General features: G+C 45.8%; 2 protein-coding genes across 2 annotated transcripts; one reads left to right on the top strand and one right to left on the bottom strand.

Annotated features, from left to right (window-relative positions):
- The first annotated feature begins 6,781 nt into the window (after positions 1-6,781).
- Positions 6,782-12,200, top strand: LOC112884528 (caffeoylshikimate esterase-like). Its single transcript, XM_025949931.1, has 8 exons — positions 6,782-7,005; positions 7,232-7,325; positions 7,579-7,611; positions 10,618-10,764; positions 10,985-11,115; positions 11,197-11,334; positions 11,444-11,542; positions 11,665-12,200. Exons 1-8 carry the CDS (start codon positions 6,985-6,987, stop codon positions 12,070-12,072), a joined length of 1,071 nt encoding a protein of 356 aa, XP_025805716.1. The 5' UTR covers positions 6,782-6,984; the 3' UTR covers positions 12,073-12,200.
- A 131-nt stretch (positions 12,201-12,331) lies between these two features.
- On the bottom strand, positions 12,332-16,360 carry LOC112884527 (UDP-glucuronic acid decarboxylase 4-like). Its single transcript, XM_025949930.1, has 6 exons — positions 15,585-16,360; positions 14,406-14,553; positions 13,464-13,543; positions 13,283-13,366; positions 13,096-13,170; positions 12,332-12,892 (listed from the first exon to the last, which is right to left on the bottom strand). Exons 1-6 carry the CDS (start codon positions 16,215-16,217, stop codon positions 12,575-12,577), a joined length of 1,338 nt encoding a protein of 445 aa, XP_025805715.1. The 5' UTR covers positions 16,218-16,360; the 3' UTR covers positions 12,332-12,574.
- Between the last annotated feature and the right edge of the window lie 2,329 nt (positions 16,361-18,689).

The following is an 18,689-nucleotide window of genomic DNA, read 5'->3' as shown; positions in this document are numbered from 1 at the left end:
TCGCGAATTAGCCCTGGGGTTCTGCAATTAGTTTTATAATTAGACTTTATTTAATACTTTTAAATAATAAGATTCTCTTTGACGTGGCGGGCCTAAACTGGATCCTAGGAAACGAAGACACCTCGGGAGGCAGTCCTCACGGTTTCTGTATTCACGAGATGCGGAGCAGTTGCCGCTGTTGTCTCGGCTACGAGCCATCGATTTTACTTAGGCTCCCTTTGGTTCAGCTTCCCTGCTCAGATTCGCGGCGCGGAAATCGGATTGGCAACCAAAGGGGTCCGGCAAACAAATCGATTCCGGTGAATCTACCGATTCCATCCAGTGCAAGGTGAAATCGGCAGCGACCCTAGATTTCCCAGCTGCGGCGCGTTTTATTTACCCACTATGCCATCGGTTACAACGATCGAACCGTTTTTCTCTTGTTCGCGTGAGCTTCTCTTTCCTCCTTATCCACGAGCTGCCCCGCCGGCTGCAGGTGCTCCCGCCGCTGCAGCTGCTCCCCTCTGACGCCCTCCCCGGCGCCCCCCGCCGGCCCCGCCGCGCCCCCGCCGCCCCCCGCCGCGCCCCCCGCCGCCCCCCAACGCACGCCCGCTGCCCCCGCCGCCCGGCCCCGACGCGCCCCGACGCCCCAGCCGCCCTCCGCCCGAGCCGCCCGCCGCCAGCCCCCCTCCCCCCCGACGCGCCCCGGCGCGCCCCCCGCCGGCCCCCGCCCCGGCCGCCCCCCGCTGCGCCCCCCGCCGCTCCCCAACGCACGCCCGCTGCCCCCGCCGCCCGGCCCCGACGCGCCCCGACGCCCCAGCCGCCCTCCGCCCGAGCTGCCCGCCGCCAGCCCCCCCCCCCCCCCCCGACGCGCCCCGCCGCCCCCCAACACACGCCCGCTGCCCCCGCCGCCCGGCCCCGACACGCCCCGACGCCCCAGCCGCCCGCCGCCCCAGCCGCCCCCCGCCCGCTCGGAGCACGTAGGCCCCGATCTCAAATCGTTATTCTAGCGACCCTCGGCGATCCTTTCCCCGCTTCAAGGTACGGCGATCATCTCCCCCATCCTCTCCTCTAGTTCGGATAAGCTGTTTACAAGGTCTTGGAGTACCTGGGCGCAGCCACATTTTCCGGATGTCAATGGAGATAAGCTGTTTACAAGGCCTAAATCATGGTCGATTACCTCTGGGCACAGTTCACGCACTATCGAAAGTTTCTAGCAACTGCACTATGGACTGCTGTTGAAACAATTGCATTTGTTTGATATACACTTCGTAATTGTTATGTCAAAATCAGAATATTGTCTTATTTGTTATCTTTTGTATTGGCAAGAATATAATAATATTATTATTATTGTTATTTCATGATGTTCTGTTGGCAGGTTGAGGTTTCAAAAGAATTTGGCATCCCAGTAGAATCCCAACGATTTTGGGTGTGGGCTAAGCGGCAAAACAACACCTATAGGCCCAGTCGGCCATTGGACTTGCAGGACGAAAAAACTGCTGTAAGTGGAATGCCCATTCTCGATGTTATGTTGGTGTTTGATGCTGTTAGAATACTATTCAAATTGTTCTCTTCAAAAGAACATGTTGGGTAACTGCCTCTACATTCACAATGGATGATGGAACTTTTAAAATTGAAACTGGTGTAAATTTCTGACTGGAAACTTCATGAGGCATTTTCATCCTGTTTTCTTCCAAGTAACTACCATTGCAAGTGATGAATCTATTGGGGCTTAAGGGGTGGAATTGTACTTGCCCAGCCTTGCCATCTTGCAACCTGGGTCTCCCTTTGCTCCCGCATGGCCTCGACTTGTATGACTAAAACTCACTCATTTGTTGTAAGGACGAGGCAAAGTATAGGTCTCATGATTGTCCAAACATGTGTTTCCTTTATTTGCATGTCAAAGAGTAATGGCACTTCTTTCAATTGGATGATGAATTCACTTGTATGTGGGGGCTTTTGCTGTGGCTGAAACAAAGATCAACTGAACAATTAGGTCTTATATATGTTCTCTGTCATACATTTGGATGGCATACCAAATCCCTGTACTGTTAATTTCTTGTTTTCTTATTTTATGGATTTTGCAACCTAATTTCTGTTATCATATTCTTGAATTCTGCTGGTTTCTTTATCCTTTCATTTATTTTTGTATCTGTCAGTTATGTTGATTCACAGCTAAAGTAATGTTCTCTCGTTTGGGCAGATTTCCATGCTTAAAGATGCAATAACTGTAACCAAATTACAGACTTCTGAAGTTAGGCTGTTCTTGGTGGTTCATTTCAGACAGGTTAGATGATTTACTTTTTCTTGATTTTATCCCCATACTTTGATATGTCTTGGTTATTTCTTTACCATTTAACATAGCTTACAAAGCATACAGGAGAATCAACCAATTTCTAGAGTTACACATGTAGTTGTTCATGTCATCTTCTAACTATAGTGCCAGAAATTTTTGTATTTGGGTATCTTGATTGAAATATTGCACTAGTATGCCAGAAATTTTTGTATTTGGGTATCTTGATTTTTTTACATTCTGGCAGCTTGATAATTCTTTTTATTCACACTAGTATGGCTGAAAAGGCGGTGTGGGATAAGGAAAATGTGAAGCACTTCTGTGACATATGCATGCATGAGGTTAATGCTGGGCATAGGCCATTAGGTCATTTGAACAAAGTCGGATGGAAGAATGTTGCAGAAAAGTTTGAAAATATAACTGGTCGGAAACTAGAACATTTGCAACTCAAGAATAAATGGGATAGTCTGAAAAGAAGTTATACTGTTTTTATGGAGTTAAAAAATGCTGCCACTGGAAATGACGACAAGCAGACTGTAGATTGTTCAAATGAATGGTGGAACGAGCATCTTGCGGTGAGTGTCGCAAGAATTGTCATTTTGTAGTTTTGTTGGATATTTTGTACTATCTAATAGAACCATTGTATTGCAGAGATGTCACGATCCAAGTAATGGAAGGAAATGCAAACATGTTCAGTTTAGAAAACGTGGTCCGGACAACTTGGAGGCGATGCACATCATGTTTGGAAGTGCGCATGTTACTGGGGCATCTGCTTCCATACCGGGAGATTTGTCTGATAATTGCAGTGATGATGAATTGCATGAGCTTGAGAGAAGCCCCTCAAATATCAACATGTCCAGTATGCTCCAACATAAAGGCAAGAAGCGTAAAGGTCCTTCTTCTACGTGTGCGGATGACAAGGAAGAGAAAAGTCCATTCTTACGTCTGTACAAGCAAACCTGCAGCAAGATCGAAGATGGAGTGAACAAGATCACCAGTAGTATAGAAGCTTCATCGGCCCCTTATATGACCAGCAACATTCCTACCCTTGCGGAGGCCTTGAGGATGGTGAAAAAATGTGGAGTACAGGAGAAAACTGGCCTCATGCATACAGCTGCAATGGCGATACTGAAACCTGATTTTAGGGAGCTCCTCGGATTACTGGACACAAATGAAGGAAGACTTGATTTGCTGCAAAGGGAGCATGAGATGAAGAAGTTGCCTTAATCATTATGTTCAATCTTGTTATGTGAATCCTTACTGTTGTTTGGACCATTATATTGTTGTTCTTGTGCTTGCAAACTTTTATGTTTGAGTCCTTGTTTTTTCGGACCCGTATTTGTATGAAACCTTTATGTTTGCGTCCTCATATGTTCAGACTTGTTATTTCATAATCTTAAATGTGGCTTATGGTATGTACTTGTTATGCTTATGCTTGCAGAGGCATGGACGATTTGGCAAAGAAGGGTCACAATGGACTTCAACTTCTAGCCGAGTTGTCCAAGCAGGCTGCCACAATTGGACATTTAGGTGATCGGTACACCAAAAGGTACTTGAATAAAAATGATTACAGAAATCCTCAACAATCTGGAATTGAGTGAGTCGAAGAGTGCCTAGCTGCCCCTAGAAATTTCTACAAGATGTTTAGGATGACTCCTGAGGTTTTCTGGGAACTTCATTATTTGCTTGTCGCTAACTACGGTTTGCAGTCAACAAGCAATGTTTCATCTGTGGAGTCACTAGCTATGTTTTTATGGATTGTTGGAGGACCTCAATCTTTTTCTCAAGCTGAAAACCGTTTCATTCGGTCCCTATGGACAGTTCACACTAAATTTAAGGAAGTCTTGAAATGTTTGAGAAAATTAGCAAAAGATAATATCACACCGAGGGATCCTACTTTCAGTACGGAGCATGCAAAGGTTAGACAAAACCGTTTTTGGCCTCATTTCAAAGATGCTATTGGAGCCTTAGATGGGTCACATGTACAAGTTTCGGTACCTACAGAGGATGTTGTCAACCACACATGTCGGCATGGGTACACATCACAAAATATTCTAGCAGTTTGTGATTTTGATATGAGGTTTACTTTTGTGGTTACTGGTTGGCCGGGCTCTGCACATGACACACGGATCCTCAATCATGCCTTAACAAATTTTGGTGACAAATTTCCGAAACCACCTGCAGGTACAAATGCTAAGTTTGTGTATACTTTGGTATTATTTGAAGTATAAGTCATGAAGTATATGTCATTAACTTGTGTTCTTTTTTAGGCAAATACTACCTTGTGGACTCCGGTTATCCGAACCGAACCGGATATCTTGCTCCTTATAAAGGAAGTGCATATCATCTACCCGAATTTCGTCTTCGCAGACAACGAGCACCTCAGGGGAAATATGAGATGTTCAATTCTTTGCATTCATCCCTTCGCAATGTAATTGAGCGTGCATTTGGAGTCCTTAAGCAAAAGTGGCGTATTTTGAAGTCGATGCCAAGTTTCTCAACTCGTACGCAGGCGCATATCATTATGGCTTGCATGACATTGCACAATTTCATTCGTGATAGCGCGTTACAAGATGATGCATTTGACAAATGTGATGAAGATCAGAACTATATGCCGCGAGATGAGGACGACACCGAGGAACCAGAAGTGGCACAACTAGAAGTGGATGAAATTATTGAGGAGGAGAACGAGGTTATCATGAACATTGTTCATGATAACATAGCTAATGCTTTGATTAGTTGAAGATAATATTTTAGTTAGGTCGATGTGGATCTATATATCTTTTGTATTAATTATATATGTCAAACAATTCTAATTATGTTACTTTCCTCTCCAAAACGGTCATCTACGTATCCTTACGATTAATCAGCATATAAACAGTCCTATACAGTCTCAGGGGCAAAACTGACATTTCTCACAGAATCCCACAGCTGACAGCTGTTTCAGGCAAACAGCTTTCAGCTTTCCCACAGCTGTCAGCTCACAACAGCTTTCCCACAGCTGATTCCAGAAATCAGATTTCCAGGAATCCACAGGTGAACCAAACATGCTTAGTGCTTGGTGCCGATGATTGACTAGTGGTCATGATTTGACCAGCGACGTTGGTTGTCTGACCGAGCAGAGAGGAGGACGGCATTGTTGCTTTTACAAGTGTGAGCCGTAGGATGGGCAACGAAAGAGGAGAGACGAGAGAAGTGCGGCGGTGCGTGGAGCAAAGGATGGGCGAGGAGTTTTCCTCACTTAGGGGCCCACATGTCAGGTTATGAAGATCAGTCGATCTGGTTGGTTTGGACCTCAGCGGGCTGCTTTCGCCGTAGGGTTCAATCCATGCCGAAAAGAGCCCAATAAGAGAGTTGTGCAGCTTGATTTGACCACGCTCAAAAATGGTGAGGAGTGCATGGGTGATTTCCGATTTCCTTTGTCCGCGCCAAACATAAGTTCTCTCTTTTCTTTTATGTTTCTCTTGGTTAACACACCTAATGGCGATTTCGAAGAGTAAGCTAGCGAGCACTCATTACCCATTGTCCGCCACTTCTGCGGTCGCTCGTGGAACAAAAGTGGCCAGAATCCGTGAACTTGTTGCGAAGGCGACATGGACCCTCGACCGTATTGGTGCGGGCATCAGCGCGCATGCTGACGGCTGACCGCACCGCCGCATCGAGAAGCGGAAGCGTCGCGCCCGCAGATTGTGCGCGGCTTGGCTCTGCGTCGATGATCATCCGTGAGCACGCTCCAGTGACGCCTCGTGTGGTTTCCGTTTTCTTTTCTGTCCCAACAAAGTGTGATTTCATTGGAGGATGGCCTCTCCCGGCTACTGGCCAACATAATTATCTACTTAACTTAGGACGTGCTATTGGTTTGATGATGACGATCTTAGCATGGCTCGTATCTGGGAGCCATGTTCTCACTAGTTAGACTCTGTAAGTAAATATGATAGTGGTTTGATTGGTTACCAATATTCATCCTGATTAACGACTACATATTTTATAAGATAATAAATATTATAAACAATTATTATTATAGTGTTTATCTTAATCAAGTATGTTTTAGTAGTTCTTAGTTTGTCTCATAAACCTTAATCACCTTTAAAAAACACTAGTATCACGTAATATATACTAATAACCTTCGTAATACCATCATTAGCTAGTAGCCATTCGCATCCAGCGAGCCAGGCAACTAAAATAAGCCAAGATAATCGTCATCTCATCCGTATGAAACCATATACTATCCCTGCCGTTGAGCACCCCGAGAGAGGAAGATCGGTATGGTGATGATGCCAGATCATTGACCAGATCAGATCGGCAAAGGCAAAACGGCCACCTACCCTCCCACCCCACGTAAAACCGTTTGAAGGTCTGTTCGACCGTTCCCACACCCGCGGCGTGGCAACGGCCCACGGCACAGAGGATCCTCGTGGACCGGGCCCAGCCCTCAGCGACGTCCCGCACCTCGCCTCTCTGCCGTGTTCTTACGGCACGTGTTGCGCTGCCTCCACACGCTTCCCCGTCTCCCACCGCTTCGTCTTCCTCCTCCTCCCTGTCCACTTGCCTCTGCATGCTCTCTCTCTCTCTCTCTCTCTCTCTCTCTCTCTCTCTCTAGCAATTAGCAGCATCTGGTTGCCTCATGTGACATTGCTCCTCGCAAATTGTTGATTTTCCTCAAGCTCTGATTCGAGACGAAGGCGTCACGGACTAGCAGCTGACTCTAGAAGATGGACGTACAATACCATGAGGTGAGCAAAGTCGTCGTCTTTTTTGTTTTTCTGTTCCTGATCTTCGATCGGACTGCGTCGATGGCGTTGCAATCCGGCCGGTTCCCTTGTTTAGCTCCAAAAACCAAGTGTTTGTTGCTCGTTAAGTCGTCTCTCCCTGGTTCTTCGTCAATTGATTGCTTCCTGCGCTAGCTCCTCCCTGTTCGATGATTCCATCTCTGATGAGCTACTTGTCTATCTGCCGCAGGAGTTCGTGAGGAACCCGCGGGGCGTGCAGCTCTTCACGTGCGGCTGGCTGCCGGCGTCATCCTCGCCCAAGGCGCTCGTCTTCCTATGCCATGGTAAGTGCCGATCGATAAGCTTCAGTTCCTCTCTGACCATCACCAAAAGTTCAACGCGTTCTGAGCCATCTTGTTGTTCTGTCTAAAGTTATCGATGCAAGAATTCATTGGTTAAGATTTGTTCTACCTATCGAGTTTACAATAAGTTTCCGTACTAGTAGCATCATCAAAGGCGTCTGACCATCTCTTTGAATGGTTTATTCATGGATAGATGTTGACCTTTCCTCTTTCTGCTTGTGTTCACTTGGTTCAGGTTACGGAATGGAGTGCAGCGACTTCATGAGAGGTATGCTCCAGCTAGTGCTCGTGGTGTCCTTTCTCATGCTCTTTCCTTTCTGGTGTACGATTGGTCGAAAAAGCGAAATGATGTCTTAGTTTCACTAACTCTTGGCATGTCTAGTCTAGCACATATTGGATTTAACTTTGCTTTTTATCCTGCACCATCCAAGACTTCACATTCATGCACATCTATCAGAAATTCATGCTTTGCATTAATCGGTTTTAGTACCATTTTTCCATTTAGACTAATAGGTCTTCTAGATGCATAGAACGCGTTAATTTACCAGTTAGTCAAGCATGCTAATAGTATGGGGCGCAACCAAACCCTCTTCTTTCGGGACACAAGAGCATTTTCCGCGACATGTCGGCTGAATCATAGACCTTCATGTGTCATCTAGAGTAAACTACTAGCGCAGGTCAGAGCATTGCAAGTACACACTCTTCCTGACTTTAGGATTCAGGGGCAGTCCAGAAGTGAGGCTTTGAATTTATTTCAGGAGCCTTATGCAAGTTAGGAAACTTATTGGTGAGATAGTGTAAATTATAGTAGAAGGTGGGACGTTACAAGATATCGGGAAGAGACGAGGAGCGTGTAGAATACATGAGAATGAGACACTGGGAGTTGTTAATGAGCACCATAAAGCATGAAACCACTTAATTTGTGCTCTTTAGTAAATTATCTTAGTAAAGGAAGTTGTTTTGTGCTTTCAGAAAGGGGTATGATTGAGACTAAGAATGCCGATAGAGAACTGAAACGGCAAGAAATTGCGAGATGTAGATGCAGTGCTCGGATGAACTGAACTATTTAATGTGATGATATAGTTGCTGCTACTCTACGAGCGAGCAGGCTTATATTAAAGGAGCTGCTGTCCTGGTCTGCTAAATGGTATACATACACCCATATTTCTGGAAGCATGGGCAGTTGGGCACCCTCTGTCAACATCCCTAAATTTGCTCTTGATACCTTGTCAGATAGGTTCAGATTCGGAGCAGTTACCCCAATTATAAGAATTTTTAATTTGGGTTTCATTCTGTTCTCCATCTTTGCTCTCTTTGTAGATATGAGTTGAGAATGCTGCTAAACCTGCTCGGGGTTTTAATCCATCTTATATTTGTAAGAACTCCACAAAAAGGTGTTAAAGACAGTTAGGTGGTAATTACCAATACTCCTCTGGCTTGTAGCACTGGGGTGTGCTTTTATTTAACCGCAAGTGGAAGATACGTTTGATAAAGAAGTCTGATGATGGCAACGCGACACCTTTGAGTTATTTACCTCTATTTTTTTTCAAATAGTCAAAGCCACGCAACAATGAAGTGGCTATTATCCAATAATAAGGGATAATTTTGGGTTCCTGCCACATCTATTTCCTGGCTATTATCCAATAATAGAAGGCTTACCAATATTCTTGGTGTCATTTGGCTCAAGAAGTTTCAGTAAGAATGAACTAAAATGTTTCATTTGGAGTTTTCATGATTCAGATGTTCCATATAATCCAAATAAACATAGGTGGCATAAGTATCTCAAATCTTTGGTCCTGCTTTGGCTCCAAGCTGATCTCTTTTCTAGTTATTCCACAGAGAAAATACGAAGGTTTCATATTGATAGTTTTAGAATTATAGTTACGCAGTTTGCAGTTCTACACCAATTTACTATTGGTGTTACAGAACTGGATAACGTATGTGTATCATGACACATATTTGATCATAATTTTGATCTGGAAATTGGAACCTATTATTATCTGCAATAGTTTTCAATGAAAGTCACTTTCATTCTCAAAAGAAAGGCAAGAACAATTTAGACCAGTGAGCTACCATCCAACAGCCTTTGTTCCCTGATCACTTCAATAAACAGGCATCTCGTTTTTAAATGTTGATGTGGTCCTTCCTTGCTTTCATGATCTCTCTTACGTCAACTTCACAAATTTCAAACTCCAGAATTCATCCATCACTATCCTTCATTGCTGAGACTTTGTCATCGTCGCTTCTGGTTACGGAAAAGCTAGTTGTCTGTTGCGTACGTACAGTACCAAAAGATTGTGGGGCTTCATGTCTGAATCAATATTTCACCAAATTAAGTCACTTTTATTCTATATTTCCATGGACCATCAAGCAGGTGGCCAGTGGATCCTCTCAGACACGCTGTTCGGGTCTCGGGTTCGCAGTAGAACATGTGCATAGAAACAAGACACTTTCATACTAATCAGAGCTGACACCAATTGGTCCCCATGTAAGGTTCACTTGGCAGCTAGTTTTATGACATGAAGCTTTATTGAACAGGGGTTGCAGTTGCAAGTGTTGCACATGTAGCCCAAACATAAGACTCGGACTTTTTTATTCATATCCTTTGGCCATCCCACAGGTCCCATATGATTCTTGAATGTAAATTGGGACCTACTACCTCCGTCTCAAATTACAATTCATTTTGGATTTACTAGATACATATATCTTACTATGCACCTAGATGTACACTATGTTTAGATACATAGAAAAACTATGTATCTAAAAAAGCCATCACAAATTGTAATTTGGGATGGAGGGAGTACGTGAACTCTTAGAACTTAACAAGCTAGTCGCGTACAAATTACAAGGCGGCTTCCTAACTTGTTAACCTGGTGACGATAAACATCATTTTTGAACAAACTAAATAGATCTCTCTTTTTTTTAATGAACCATGGTAAACATCATAATCTACCCGAATTCCAAACACTGAGCAATCTATGTGCATAAAGTTTGATTTGGCTTTTTAGATTAAAGTTTGATTTGTTTATACTATAATTTTGTGATAGACATAAGAGTATCATACATCCAACTCCTTATTATGTATCAGATTATGTTGAATTCTAGTGCATCCGTGTCAAACTGATCTATTCTTTTTCCCTTTGAAACCTGATCTATTGACTTTATTGATCATTGGCGTTCATGAATCATGAATACTGCTGCCTTCTTGCTTTCACTTAAAAATGTTGGTGCCATGATACCTTGTCTAATGGTGGGGAACATTACTTCCTGGCAGCATGTGGGATCAAGTTGGCCACAGCAGGGTATGGTGTGTTTGGGATTGATTATGAGGGCCACGGCAAGTCTATGGGGGCCAGGTGCTACATCCAGAAGTTTGAAAACCTTGTGGCTGACTGCGAAAGGTTCTTCAAGTCCATCTGTGGTAAAAACATCTCTCTGCCATTTTTCATATTTCTAATATTACTGGCACAACTTTTATCAGGAGGGGAAAATGTTGTCACAAGTATATAGTCAAAGAGTTTATAATGTTTCATTTCGTTCTAGATATATCCTTCTCTACTTACATAAATATCTCAGTTTGGCATTGCACGTTTTGAAGTCTACTAAAGTTTATATGAAACATTGGGTAATCTCTTTTCCAGCCATGGAGGATTACAGAAACAAAAGCCGGTTCTTATACGGCGAGTCCATGGGAGGAGCCGTTGCTCTACTGCTCCACAGGAAGGATCCGACCTTCTGGGACGGTGCAGTCCTTGTGGCGCCAATGTGCAAGGTGCTGTATCATACTGAACTGCCATGACTGTAAACTTTCTGCTGGGGGTTGCTGACGTGTGGGTTATCCGCAAAACTGCAGATATCAGAGAAGGTGAAACCACATCCAGTCGTGGTCACACTCCTGACGCAAGTGGAAGAGATCATCCCAAAGTGGAAGATCGTCCCGACCAAAGACGTCATCGACTCTGCATTCAAGGACCCCGTGAAGCGCGAAAAAGTCAGTAGTCATGAATTTTTTGTATCATTGTTTATGGAACAACCATAGATTCGGAAACATATATGAAGTTTGATACTGTCCCTGAATTAAGTTCTGCAACCATGAGCAGATCAGGAAGAACAAGCTCATCTACCAGGACAAGCCCCGGCTGAAGACAGCTCTGGAGCTGCTCAGAACCAGCATGGATGTGGAAGATAGCCTGTCAGAGGTACTCTAACCTCGAAACTACATTTCAACAAGATTTGTTTCCCGTAACATGTGTTGGCTCTGTCAATCCAGAGATGTGATAACTGTTGGTTGTCCTTGAATTTCTTGATATGTTTCGACCAGGTAAGGATGCCGTTCTTCATCCTGCACGGCGAGGCTGACACGGTGACCGACCCAGAGGTCAGCCGAGCCCTGTATGAGAGGGCAGCAAGCACCGACAAGACCATCAAGCTCTATCCGGGGATGTGGCACGGCCTTACCGCCGGTGAGCCCGATGAGAATGTGGAGCTGGTGTTCTCTGACATTGTTTCGTGGCTTGATGAGCGCAGTCGCCATTGGAAACCTGAAGAGCGGGTAAGACCACCATCAGAGCCCGAGAAGCTCCACCAGACGGCGCCCACAAAGATCACCCGCGTTGCCAGCAGCGGCGGCACAGAGAGTCCGGTGCCAGCACATGACCAGCCTCAACGGCGCAGCAGCTTCCTCTGTGGACTAGGCCGCCGACCATACCAGCAGCAATGTAGGATGTAGATACGGAAAAACATTTCTATTGATCAGTTGTTCACTAAGAACTGTACATGGCATAATTAACAGGTATAATGGTGATGTAAACAGTATGCTGAACTGATGCTCAATAAAATTTTGTTGCATCATCAGAACTGCTGTTTGTTTCAGTGCAGTTTCTGAATTCAGGAGAGGCATCCTCTGCATCACAGCAAAAAATTAGACACATAAAAGCAGCGCATACGCTTACAAAAATGTGTGATTTATACCATATAATGCTATGTTCTCAACAAAAAATAAGATCATTCGGGTTTATCTCCAACAATTCAACTGAAAATTTTGTATAGCTGACTGAGATAATTGATAAAACAATTACATGAAAAAAGAATAGCATTACAGCAGCAACCAAGGTATTTCAGTAACATGTTCCCAACGAACTACACGGCCATAGCTTTTGTCAGTAAGGAGAGTAACCAAGCAGCTAGAAGCAGGCCACCAAAATTTTCCCAAACTCTCATGCTCCTTCGTTCTAACCTTGTTGGTTTCCAGTGGTGGCAGCGCTGTCTTGGTCGCCGAAGATGCGCTTGCGGAAGTCGGTGACCATGAGGGGAAGTCCCTCACGGAGGGGGATCTTCGGCTCCCACCCAAGGAGCTCCTTGGCGCGGCTGATGTCAGGCTTGCGCTTGTGCGGGTCGTCCTGGGTGTTTTGACGGAACTCAATCCGTGCATTCGGGTCAATGGTGTCCTGGACAACCTTGGCGAGCTCAAGCATGGTGAACTCGCCGGGGTTTCCAAGGTTGAATGGACCGACGTGCTCCCCTTCCATCAGCTTCATCAGACCCTCAACCTGGGAGAAGATCCAAATCAGTACAAAAAAAGCAATGGCATGCTGTATTACTAAACTTTAGCATAGTTGCATGCTATCAATAATTCAACCATTCCATTTGTTTCAACAGTGGGCTAAGCCACTGTAAACTCAAACCTGAGACTATTGCTTTACCAAGTGCTATTTTGATAATCTGATAATGTTGAGAGTAGAGATGGACTTACCAGATCAGAAACATATTGGAAGCTCCTGGTTTGCTTGCCATCACCGTAAACAGTCAAGGGCTCCTTCCTCAGTGCCTGTAGCCATAATTGCATATTGTCAATTTCGGTGCTACAAGACTAACTGTAAAATATCTCGAGGCCTGTACAACTTGTATAGCAACAATAATACAATAATGTGCGTATTTACCTGAGCAACAAAGTTGCTGACAACACGGCCATCATCAATGCACATGCGAGGGCCATATGTGTTGAAGATACGTGCAATCCTAACCTGAAAACAGCAAGAAATCACCAAGATGAACACTTACTTCCACACAGATGAAATGAAATCCCAACCATCCAAACCTACAATTTGGATGGCGAATTACCTCAAGGTTGGCACCACGGTGGTAGTCCATGGTCAACGTTTCAGCTGTACGCTTGCCCTCATCGTAACAGCTCCTGACACCTGTTATTCAGAAATAATACCCATCAGTAAAAACTCTAGGAAGAGCACGTAAGACCTTGCCTACTTAGTAAAGAATCCAAGCAATATCTAACAGCCAACAAATACTACATAAATAGCTCAACAAACTTCCATCATCAATGTGGTCTGCTTTCTTGATTATTTTAGGTGCCTTGGTGGATGTTTGGTTAGGCATAACTGGTCAAGTATAGTTATGTTTCCCTCTTGCTTTATTAAAAAGGGATCCACAAAGTGGCCCTCTTGGAGAAAATTCCACCTACCAACCATTGTCCCTTTCCACCAAAAAGAATCAAAGCATGCAAGAGCCCACGCAGCTAAGATTCCATAGGCAGCATCTCCAGAGGGTGAGACCCCAATATTCCTCTCTGCCTACTGCTTATTTTCTGCAAAGGGCTCATTTCTGCTTTCTACTGCTCGGGTAAAAAAGAAGAGCAAAGATTTGGCAACACAGATATTTCCTCTTTTGCAACAGTAACGAATTCTGCAACTGCCATCTCTCCCTCCCTTTTTCTTGGTTTAGTTCATTCCCAAATCATATCATTAAAGATTGTTGCTGCTGAGTAATAAGTTCACGAAAACCCCCCAGGAGTTTTACTCTCTCAAATGCCATACAAAAGCATGACAAATAAGGAATATGCGTGAGAAATCATTCATTTCATGGCTGCCGGTTTGCTGCTAAAAGCAAAGATCCGGCAATTTTTTTGCCATATGCATGACCCAACTAACAAAAAGCTAACCTCAACATGCTAGATCCAAACAAAAAAAATCATGAAAAATCAAATGTCAACAATAACAATTCACTTCCGGAATTCATTTAACAGGGGTACATGAGAGAAGTTATTACCGATGGGATTGACATTGCCCCAGTAAGTCTCCACCTGGGGGTGCTGGAGGGGATCACCATAGACCTCGCTGGTGCTGGTGAGGAGGAACCTGGCGTTGATCCTCTTTGCCAATCCGAGCATGTTCAGAGTCCCAACCACATTGGTCTTGTGCCATCACAAATGTTAAGGTTAACGCAAATCATCTCCAGAAAGAAATTGCAGGCGAAAACACTGGATCAATCACCCTTTTGACCTTATGACATTGTCAGTCCACAAGACCACAATCAATTGCAAAACAAGTAAAGCACTAGGAAGTTACGTGGAGTGAACAGTAAGCAAAGGCGCTCGGAAAGTGGAAAGGGCAAAAGCCACTTGCGGAGTTAGGCCTCTAACTTTTGTGTTGTTGGAAACTGAAATGCGCCCTTTATGTCAGAATTAAGCAAACTCTACAACTAACCCAGATCCAGGCACACCGTGCGCTTACTTTCTGCTTCCATTAACAGATCCTGAAGGTACGGGGCAATCGAGTATTCAGATCACAACTGCAACCTTTCCTAGTACTTCTACTAATTCAAACCCACGGCAAAATGCACTTGAGTGTACAGAAGAAGGGAGAAAAAAGTTTTTTAATGCAAAACACAAATGATCTCGATAAAGAAATAATGTGAGGACTCGAGATCTTCAGTTCCAGCTCAAGTATCAGAGTTTAGCTGAACATTTGGCGCCAGATTTCAGAGATGCAAATGAAGAGAATAAAGAGAAATTAGATTAACGAAAAGAAGGGATTTTGATCGGCCGGCATCGTAGCAGACCGGGATCTGAAACGGCCAAGCTCTGCCTCTGCTTTCCCTCAATTGAGCAGAAAACTCCAAAATTCAGTGCAAAACGTGGCGCAAATCCCGAGCTCCGGACAAAATCCCCGTCCCATATTCCCATTTCAAGGACGGACACGGAATCTCAGGGAGGTATTAAATCAGTGCTCCCATCCCAGATGCATTGCGGGAAGAACTGATAAAACCGCGGAAACGAACAAATTCCCCCACCAAAAAGCAATCTCAAGAACAACAAAAATCTTTCTATTTTGTGGTAGGAAAAGAAAAAAAAACAAAAGAAGCGATCGCGATCCAAGCATGAATGAATGAATGAATGAATCATGGAGGAAAGCAACGGAACGGAAGGAATCCACGGTGAAAGGATATGATTGTCTTGACGGGGTTGTACTTGTAGTGGACGGGCGACGCCGGGCAGGCGAGGTGGTAGATCTGGTCGACCTCGAGCAGGATGGGCTCGACGACGTCGTGTCGGATCATCTCGAAGTTGGGGTTGTCGAAGTGGTGCACGACGTTGTCCTTGCGTCCGGTGAAGAGGTTGTCGACGACGATGACGCTGTCGCCGCGCTCGAGGAGGCGGTCCACGAGGTGGCTGCCGACGAAGCCGGCGCCGCCGGTGACGAGCACGCGGAGCGCCTTGCGCTTGAGGCCCAGCGGCACCTTGCCGCCGACGAAGTGCCTCGTGGAGGCCAGGTCGCGGTGGTGCGCCGGCTCGACGGAGAAGCGGGCGAGCGGGTTGCTGCTGCTGGAGGAGTAGGCGGAGACGGCAGCCCCGGTGGCGGAGGAGGACGAAGCGGACGGGGAGGCGATGGAGATGACGGCGGCGGCGATGAGCATCCCGGCGAGCGCGAAGACCGGGCGGTGCTCGGCGGCGGCGTAGCGCGCGGCGCGGGGCAGCCACGCGAGCGGCTTGGACGGCTTCGCGGAGTAACCCCCCGCGCCGGCGCCGGCGCCGGCGACCGGCGACGCCCCGCCGCCGCGGTAGGTGAGCTCGGACGCCATCTTGCTCCCCTCCCTCGTGAATCTAGGCGGCCCCCGCTACCCTTCGGCGAGTGAAACTCCCAGGGACGCGCGATTCCGACAGGCGGGCGGGGGTGGCAGCGGCGGGAGCAGAGGTATTTATGGGCCGGGGGCGGTGGCTCGCCGGAGGAGGGAGGCGGGGGTGCCCGGGGCCGTTGGATCCGCGGTGGGCGGTGGGGGATGGAGTCTTCGGGGGTGGGGGGCCGGGATTGCGAGTGGCGGACGGGAGCGTTTGACTGGCGGTGTGATCAGGTGCGGAAGCGGAGGGGAAGCCGCCGTGGCATGTGCACCGCGTGCGCGTGGCAGCACCACCGGGTGGGCTCGTCGGCGGCTATCTTCGTAGCTGGCTGGACCGACGGTGGGGGCATCTGCCAGGGACTGCGACGGCATTTGGAGTGTAGGTGGGGGGTTTGGCTCAAAGTTTTGTGCCAAGGCAGATGTACGCACACACTTTCGTAATGGTGCACGGCAGATGGAATATGAACAAAAATAATGGTGTCACGGCAAGTAGAATACTACGAGTAGAACCACATGCAAGTTTCTAATAAATATACAAGCCACTTGATCTAAAACCTCAAGTTTTACATGTTTTAAAATATCTTGGCTGGTGACTTACTTTTTTAATAAAATACGTGCTCAGCTACAGCAGTGAAAAAAAACCTTCGCCGGTGACTAAGTGATGTAGTTATGGTATAGTCTTGACGGTGATTTTGCTTCTCCCAAATAAGCTTGCCAAAGAGATTAGCTTACATTTGGGATTGGTAGATGCCCTACGCGATTTTTCTACTCGAATGAATTTTCAGAGCATCTTTATCAGGTGTTAGACTATATAAAAAAGTGATTTTAGGTGTGTTTTTTGAAACCCTCTCTAACTTTGTAAGTACATATTTTGAGATTTTTCTAAATCAATTATCCTCTTACAGCTTCTGCTCATCGACTGTCGCCTTTACCATTGTTGAAACATAAACCATAACTCTAGCTAGCGAGGAAAATGAAAGGTGATTATAGTTGAGTTTGTTATTGAAAGATTCAGGTAGATCTCAAAATAGAGAATGCTATGGTAGGCAGGGCTCAATTATGATAAGCACAATAGTTCCCTTGGTTTTATAAAAATGTATTTCATAATGGATTCAATATCATTAATTTGATATTACACATGTGTTATATCAACATTATGAAGGTACTTTGACTTAAAAACAAAATTCCTGTAAATATGGTCAATGCACATCAGTCCGAGTTATCTGAAAATAATTAGTTACTCCTTTAGTTTGACGGCGTGAGATCAGGTGCAAACTCCTAGTCCTGTGCAAACCGGTGCAAACTTGTCTACATGCCAGCCAATCTGCATCGCACGTGTATCGCTAGTCATTAGGCAATTTTGCAAATAACTCCCTCCACCAGCACTCCACATTGCATCCTGATCCCAATTTGCAACGTGACCTACCGAGCCAGCGGCATTCACAATCTGGCCGCCGCCATGCAACCAAGCGATGTGGCCGCCGCCATGGACTTGCCGCCAGCCATTGCCGTGGATGCTCTACTGGACACCGCCAAGGATGCGCCGCACTCCCTCGTCGTGAGCACCATGCCCTCCCTCATCGCAACCACCATGCCCTTCCTCGTCGCAACCATGCCGGGCTCCCTGATTGCGAGTATCCTGGACTCCATGATCTCGAGCGTGCCAGACTCCATGTTCGTGAGCCCACCGGCCTCCTCGAGCACGAGCACGATGGCCTCCCTCACCGAGCACACGCCAACCTCCATGATTTCGATCGCGCCGGGGTCCCTGATCGTGAACGCGCCAGCCTCCATGATCTCGACCGCGCCGGGGTCCCTGATGGTGAACGCGCCAGCCTCCCCAATCACGAGTGCACCGGCCACTCTCCTTGAGCACGTGCCTGCCAGTCCAGATCAGGGCATGACCACTCCAATAAAATCTTCTTCCAATGTCATTGTGAGTATAAGAGAGAAGTTAATTGCAATTCCTCTAACTTATGTGTTGATTACTCATAACAGTAATTTTAACCTTGCAGCGTTCCTCATTTACTCCTGATGTTGATCCAAGTTTGAAGCCTGTGGTAGGGATGGCATTTGACAACATCATCGATGTGGAAAAATTTTACAAAGATTATGCACATGACGGAGGATTTTCGGTTCGTGTTGGACAGCATAAGAAGGCAAATGAGATAATTAAATGCAAGTTCGTTCGTTGAATTGTCGTTCATTGAATTTTGGCTAAGGTTTGACACAGCTTTGGAATGCCAACGTGAACAGGAGTTGAAACAGGACCACAAAAGCCTACATGGTACTTCTAAATTGAAGACAGAATGGGCCATGGAGAAGCAGTGTAGTTTGATATATACACAGAAAATTTTTACTAAATTTCAGGAATAAATACTAGCCTCAAGAGATCATTGTTTTATTCGAGGTATAACAGATGGTGAGGAGCAAAAA

The sequence above is a fragment of the Panicum hallii genome, chromosome 3 (assembly GCF_002211085.1).
Source record: "Panicum hallii strain FIL2 chromosome 3, PHallii_v3.1, whole genome shotgun sequence".
Lineage (NCBI taxonomy): Eukaryota > Viridiplantae > Streptophyta > Magnoliopsida > Poales > Poaceae > Panicum > Panicum hallii.
This window is presented reverse-complemented; position numbering and strand designations above follow the sequence as displayed.

Excerpts from the sequence above, each read along its gene's own strand:
- LOC112884528 (XM_025949931.1), top strand. The coding sequence starts at position 6,985 with ATGGACGTACAATACCATGAG. Across the intron at positions 7,612-10,617 it reads GTGCAGCGACTTCATGAGAG|CATGTGGGATCAAGTTGGCC; the intron begins GTATGCTCCAGC and ends ACTTCCTGGCAG. Across the intron at positions 11,543-11,664 it reads TGGAAGATAGCCTGTCAGAG|GTAAGGATGCCGTTCTTCAT; the intron begins GTACTCTAACCT and ends TGTTTCGACCAG.
- LOC112884527 (XM_025949930.1), bottom strand. The coding sequence starts at position 16,217 with ATGGCGTCCGAGCTCACCTACCGCGGCGGCGGGGCGTCGCCGGTCGCC. Across the intron at positions 13,544-14,405 it reads GGGCAATGTCAATCCCATCG|GTGTCAGGAGCTGTTACGAT; the intron begins GTAATAACTTCT and ends TCTGAATAACAG. Across the intron at positions 12,893-13,095 it reads TCCAATATGTTTCTGATCTG|GTTGAGGGTCTGATGAAGCT; the intron begins GTAAGTCCATCT and ends ATCTTCTCCCAG.